Source organism: Limulus polyphemus, unplaced genomic scaffold, assembly GCF_000517525.1.
Source record: "Limulus polyphemus unplaced genomic scaffold, Limulus_polyphemus-2.1.2 Scaffold880, whole genome shotgun sequence".
Taxonomy (NCBI): Eukaryota; Metazoa; Arthropoda; class Merostomata; order Xiphosura; family Limulidae; genus Limulus; species Limulus polyphemus.
This window is the reverse complement of record NW_013666490.1, coordinates 267792-274914: the sequence shown is the minus strand read 5'-3', so window position 1 is coordinate 274914 and position 7123 is coordinate 267792. Positions and strand designations below refer to the sequence as shown.

General features: G+C 36.9%; 1 protein-coding gene across 10 annotated transcripts in view; it reads right to left on the bottom strand.

Annotated features, from left to right (window-relative positions):
• The window catches only part of LOC106461017 (serine/threonine-protein phosphatase 2A catalytic subunit beta isoform-like), a 30365-nt gene that overhangs the window by 8624 nt on the left and 14618 nt on the right, over nt 1-7123 (bottom strand). For all 10 annotated transcript variants that reach the window (XM_013920791.2, XM_013920790.2, XM_022387827.1 and 7 more), the window contains 3 exons: nt 2496-2705; nt 1062-1235; nt 467-556 (listed from right to left, as the gene is read on the bottom strand). In XM_013920791.2, the coding sequence (XP_013776245.1) occupies nt 467-556; nt 1062-1235; nt 2496-2705 (474 nt within the window). The remainder of the gene's footprint in view (nt 1-466; nt 557-1061; nt 1236-2495; nt 2706-7123) is intronic.

Genomic DNA, 7123 nt, shown 5'->3' with positions numbered 1-7123 from the left:
AAAAACTGAGTTACTTAAAATTAAAAAAATTCTATGCCTACTTTGGTTCAGACTAACGTAATTACAGTGACATGCAAAGTTTTTTTAAATTTTAATTAACTCAGTTTTGTAGTTTTGACTTTCTTGTTTCAAAACTTTTGTAGTATTAAAAACTCTCTAGTAAATAGCTAGCTAGGTTATGTATATTTTGATCCCTACTTGTCTTTATAAACTGTAGAAATTTATTAGTATACTTGTTTGATCTAAAGAAATGTTGGAACTAAAATGTGTCGGAACTCTAACAGTACCATTCAGCACCTTTACTCTATTTCCTCTGACTTAACCCTGCACTAAAACACAAGCTGTTACTTAATGCATACACAATAAGTACTTAAATGACCAAGACTTCTTCACTTTCAAAGCACAATATAAAATATCTTGATGAAACGACATACACTACCAACAACATCCACCTATACACCCTTACCTCATGTGGTACCTCTTGTAAGCGGTCTAAAGCCCGGATATGGTCCAAGGTATCAATTGATGGAGATAATCCTCCATGTAAACAAAATATCTAAGAAATTGAGATGTTCATTACTTCCATAACTGTGTAAGTATATTAAAAAAGTTTAATTTAAATATGTTAAAACCCATATCTATTATTACCACAGATCTCATATGGTTTTCTAAAGTACATTTTAAGATTCTGCTTGTAAAAAAGTATGAACTTAAACAATTTTAATTAATAGATTCAACAAACAAATATGAGAAATTCTTGTAAACTCTAAAGACAAAGCATATGTTTAATAAATTTATCCATCTTCTACCAATAAACTCTATCCAATATCACACTAAACCACATTATATCCATTTTTCATTGTTAACAATTTTTATAAGAAATCAAATTCCATAATTTATATTCAAGTGATAGTCCATTCCATAACAAATTAAAAAGTTATTTAACACAAAAGTCATATCAATATTGCTTAGAGAGAGATTGTTATAAAAAATATATATAAATACATTTATAATCTGTAACTTACAAGCCTCCAAATGAAATGGGCATAAAAATTTCATACCTGTCCATCAACAAGGGCAGTCAATGGCAAGTAGTCAAACAGATCTGTAAAATATTTCCAAACATTTGCATTGCCATATTTTCTTAGGCATTCATCATAAAATCCATACACTTGAGTAATCTGTCTACTCTCATGATTTCCTCGCAAAATCGTTATTCTTTCTGGATATCTCACCTATAACAAGTAGAAAGTTATTTTCTAAATCACTTTTAAAAAATGATGATTTTAAAAATCCTGTATTTCACCAACGTTGTTCAATCAAACCACTCAATATTTCTTACTACACACCAAAATATCATCATTATATGTATATTACAAACCCTTCACATCAGGTATTTCTTATTCTATAAACAAACATTAAATATTTTTTTTAAAAAAGTCTACTTCAGGATTTACTAATTAAATGCTATTTGCCAGGTTTTGTATGTATGTGTGAACCAGACTCTCTCCAGTAGGTGTATGTGATGATATATTTCAAGAATATACAAACAGCACACAGTCCACTTGTTTTAAAATAATATATTAAAACAAATCAAATGTACATACAAATGTTTGTTACACTGTTGGTTATCACAGTTGAACCCACAGCTTTATATCAAAGTCCACATAGGTTGGTTCAGTTACTTTAGAACACAACTGACAAGACAAATTATTTCTACTCTACTCTGCTATTACAATACAATCTGTAATAATTCACCGTAAAAGCTGCCACTCTTCACAATTTATGGCTATACTCACAATCACTCAGTCTAGATCTATCTAACTAACTTTATAACTAACTCGAACTACATTTTGTACATGTATTTATAACCTGATCAAGGCCTAGAACATTCTATACACTATGAGATATTATGACACAATAATATTCAATCAAAACAACAAGAAAAACTTAGCAGGTTGTAGTAACATGATGTAATAATACAATAAGCACCAATTCACAACAATTGAACTATATAACATATGATTCATACATAGATATGTAAACAAACCAGTGATAAACTAATCTTCTAAAAATAAATTGAACACTTGTGCTAACCTTAAACCATCTGAATCATATTGCTTGCATTAACCTAAACAGTCATGTATATCTAACACTATTCTATATCATTTTGATTTTTTAAATGCATATAAATGTATGTGGTTTTACAACAGGGCATGTACTAATATATCTTCTACATGTACAATAAACTGCTTTCATTTCTCTGAATCTTTCATCTACGCAAGACACAAATGATATGTTTGTTAAGCACAAAGCTACACAATGGGCTATCTATGCTCTGCTCATCATGGGTATCAAAACCCAGTTTTTAGCATTGTAAGCCTTCAGTCTTATCACTGAGCTAGTGAAGGTGACACATGCTTTAAACTACTTTACATTTCAAAGAAAATTATGATAAAACTAAGAAGTATACTTTCAGAAAGAAAAAGTCTTACCTTCAAAGCAACTAGAAGGTTTACAGTTTCAACATAATAATATCCTCTATCTACATAGTCTCCCATGAAGAGGTAGTTGGTATCTGGAGATTTTCCTCCAATACGAAACAGTTCCATAAGGTCATGGAACTGCCCATGCACATCTCCACATACAGTAACTGGACATTTTACTTCTTGAACATTGGATTCTTTAGCTAGTATTTCTTTTGACTGGAAAAAAAAGTTCCAATTCCATTTACTAAAATGGATGAATTTATGTGACAGAACTGTAAACATTTCAAATACATTTAAACATGCAAGTGTAAATACTTGCATTATTATTTTCAATGATGGATGGACAAACATCAGTAGTTTGAAAAAATGACAAACAACCATTTTGTTACTTATAAGTTTCTTATATGTCCTTAAAACATTTACAGTGTATATTATAAATACTAAACACTTCAGATGATTATATTATGGAATAATATCAACTTTTTCTGTGTTTATTATCATATTTCAAATATATCAGTATTTTTTTCTTATTTCTAATTCATAAAAATAAATAGAGAAATACAGGATTTGTAACCTGTCACAAAAATGAAAGTGTTTAGTGCCTGGAAGTGGTCGGTTGGTTGGTTGTTTTGCATTTTATGGTGCAAAGCAACTACGCTATCTGCACCAAAAAAACAATAAAAACAGTGAAAGCAAAATTGTTATAAAATGTAAAAATAAATCGAGTTAAAACTAAACAATGTCCAAAATTCAGATAAAAGATTTAAATAGAATTAAAAAGTCCAATGACTCATAAAATTTAAAAATACAATCAAGATGGAAAGTGTCACTATCGCCAATGACACCTTCCAACATCAAGGGTAAACCCCGTAAAAAGTATATGCTCACCATTGCAATGACGGCATGACAGTAAAATGTGGGCTATTGTGACTTGACTGTCACAAAGGCTACACATTGGTGGATCAGTACCTGATAAAAGAAAACGATGAGTTAACAAACTGTGACCAATGTGTAGCCTAGCCAGGATAACTTCTTCCTTACAGAAACAAGACATGCAAAGAGCAACACAAGGTTTGATCTGGAAAAGCTTGTTATGATGTTGCTGACCCCAATTCAACTGCCAACTGGCATGAAGCCTCACCTTGAATACAGGACCGTAGTCCATATATGGGGGACAGGCATGGTTGTGATGACACCAGAGCAGACGGAATTAGCTGCAGTGTCAGCGAGCTCATTTCCACAAATACTAATGTGGCCAGATACCCAGAAAAACTAGATGGAAACAGAAGATAGAGAAAAAATAGGCCAATCATTGTTGAATATTGACAAGAACAGGGTGAGAACTAATGTTAAGCTATTCCAGGGCCAGTAGAGAGCTAAGAGAATCAGTGTAAAAGAGGACACGGAAGATTTTCAGTGCCATTGTACACTTGACACATAGCTGCTTTATGTGAAGTATGAAAGTAAGCTTACACTCAAAGAAAAGCCCAAAGAACTTTGCCTCAGGAAAAACAAAATCACCGAGACAGAGCTCAGAATCGGGGTGTAGGCTCCACTGGTGGCAAAAATGCATGCAAACAGTTTTGGAAAAAAAATAGGCAAAATCATTTACTGTGGTCCACTTCAACAGGCAATTGATGGCAGTCTGAAGCTGCCGCTCAATAAACCTCATGGTCAACGACCGACATTGAGCTCATTTGCCACAATAGGAGAAAGTTGTGTAGTGATAGCATTAATCTTGATACTGAAAAGTGTGACACTCAAGACACAGCCCTGAGGGGCTCCAAGTTCCTGTGTTTTTACACAGGAATGGAAAAGTGTCAAACCCATACGGACTTGGAATCTCCTGTCCAGTAAAAAGTTCTGAATAAAAATGGGTAAATGACCACGCAACCCATGTGAGAGGAGGTCCCGCAAAATTCTGTACCTCCACAAATTGTCATAAGCCTTTTCAAGGTCAAAGAACACTGAGATAAGATGTTTTCTCTTGAGGAATGCTTCCCTGATTGAGGTTTCAAGTCAAATTAGGTGGTCCAGGGTGGAGCACTGTTGATGTAGCCTACAATGGGTTGGCATGAGGAAGTTGTTTGATTTGAGGAACAAAACAAGATGAGTGTTAACCATCTCTCTAAGACCTTACAGAGAAAGCTAGTCAAAGCAACTGGACAATAATTAGAAGGAATCTTGGGATCCTTCACAGGTTTACAGAAAGGGAGGACAATAGCCTGGCACCAAGCATCAGGAAAAATGTTCTCTTGCCAGATATGTTTAAAAACAACCAGAAGAAAAGCAAGAGAGGCAGGAGAGAGATGGTGCAGCATCTCATTGTGAACATCATCAGGTCCAACATGCCAGACTGATGAAAGGCAAGTGTGAGTTCCACCAGTGTAAGGGGGTGATTATAGTCATAGAAATAATCGGCCTGAAAGGAAAGAGGCAATCGTTCTGCCTGAGACTTGATAGCCAAGAAGGCGAGGGAAGAAAAGAAGTACTGGATGAAAAGAGAAAATCTCTCACTGAGAGTATCGGTAATGTTTTGTATATCAGCAAACTTCCTGGCCATTGAAAAGCAAGATGGAAATGGAATGGGAAGAATATCTCCCATTGACCTTCTGAATCTTATCCCATATGACTTTGGAACTGGCTGTTGAAGAGATGCTAGTTGTGAACTTAATTCCAGATTCCTTTTGACTTTGATGTCTGACCTATTGAGCATGGGCATGGGCCCACTGGAAAGTGATGCGGTTGGAAAGGGTGGGATACCTACAAAAAGTACCCCAGACCCATTTTTGAGTCTTCCATGCCTGCTGGCAGGCTGGAGACCACCATTGACAAGGATACTGTGGGAAACATGTTCAGGTTTTAGGGATAGAATGAACAACTGCTTAAATGAAGCAATCAGTTACTGCCTCCACGCAGTCCTTAATAGATGGGAGACTAAAGACAGCAGGATCCACAGTGGCACTCGGGTCGGGTGGCATGGACCATGTCCAATCACCCTCAAAATGATAGGATAATGATCACTGCCCTATGGGTCACTGTCAACCCTCCAATAAAAGTGAAGGGGAGCAGATAGAAAGATCACTGGCAGTAAAAGACTAGGTGCAGGAAAATAAGTACAAGAACCAGTATTGAATAGAGAAAGGGTGTGATCCGGGAGCATAAACTTTACAGAACGACCCCTCCTATCAATATCAGCACCACCCCATTAAAGTCTCCCAGGATTAAAAAGGGAGACAACAACTATTCAATGAGAGCATCAAGGTCTGATTGATCATAAATCTCTCCAGGAGACACGATAGAGAGAACAAAAGAGTGATGGTATGACCCAAGGAAACACAGATGGCTACAGCCTCCAAGGGTGTATCAAGTGACACTGACAAGATGGGCACATGCTGGTCAACCAGCAGTGCCACCCCTCCATGCACTCATCCATCACACAACCTGTCATTTCAGTATAAAGAAAACTGCCAAGAGGTGACTGTATCAGCAGGTTTCAGGAATATTTCCTGTAAGAAAAGCCACATGGGGTAAAAGGAGTCAATCAAGGCCTTAATGTCATCCATATTAGAATGAAAATCTCAACAGTTCCACTGTATCAAAGTGGCTATTTTTACTTAGATAGAGGAAAATTGAGCAGAGAACTCTTCTGTGTACGACCATGCCATTTACTAGAAGGAGGTCTATTGACCTCCATGGATCCTGACCTTGGTCAAGTGAGCAGATCTCTGTCATTAGACTTAGATTCCAGTGACTGAAGGCATGAACGAACAATCATTCTGCATCTTGGGGGCAAAGAAGATAGACTCAAGCAGGCACTGGAAGCCAGGAATGAAGGAGGTGGACATGGGCTATCACTGGAAGGAATGTTGGGGACAGAGACAGGAGTAGACGTGGACTTGTCAACTTGGTTATCCATTGAGGACAAAAGACTCTCCACATGATGCAAAAAAAACTCTGACAGAGGCACAGAAAGGTCCATCTGCACTCCCACCATAGCAGTGGAGCATAGTGCAGTGGCATATGTCCGAGATGGACATTGTTAACAATTTTTATATGCTGTACCTCTTTCTCCTCCACCCATTTAGGGCAAGAATGATAGTGAGAGAGGTGGGAACCACTACAATCAATGCAATAAGAGTCCAGTTTGCACGTATGGGCATTGTGGTCTTTGTCACCACAACGAGCACACATTGCAGAACCATGACAAGATGCCTTCGAATGACCGAACTGCTGACGTTGGAAACATCCGAGAGAGTTGGGAATATATGGCCATAACTTACAGTTCAGATAACCTGCCTTAATAGAGGCAGGTGGATGTGGTGATGTAAATGTCAAAATAAGAACAGTGATAAGCAGCATAATTCCTTTTTTACGTGTGGAGATACGTTGCACTGCAGAAACTCCTTGACTGGAGAAACCAGTGTGGATCTCTGACTCGAGGATGTTCTTTAAATCCCTCTCAACAACAACTCCTCATGAGGAATTCAAACTATCATTGGGAGTAACCTCAATGGGTATATCCACAATGGTCTTCGAATTCAAGAGGAGTTTGATGTGTTTTGGTGTAAATGTTTCCACCAAGATGTCCCCAGAACATAGCTTCTTGACTGACTTTGGAGAGCCAGCAAGCT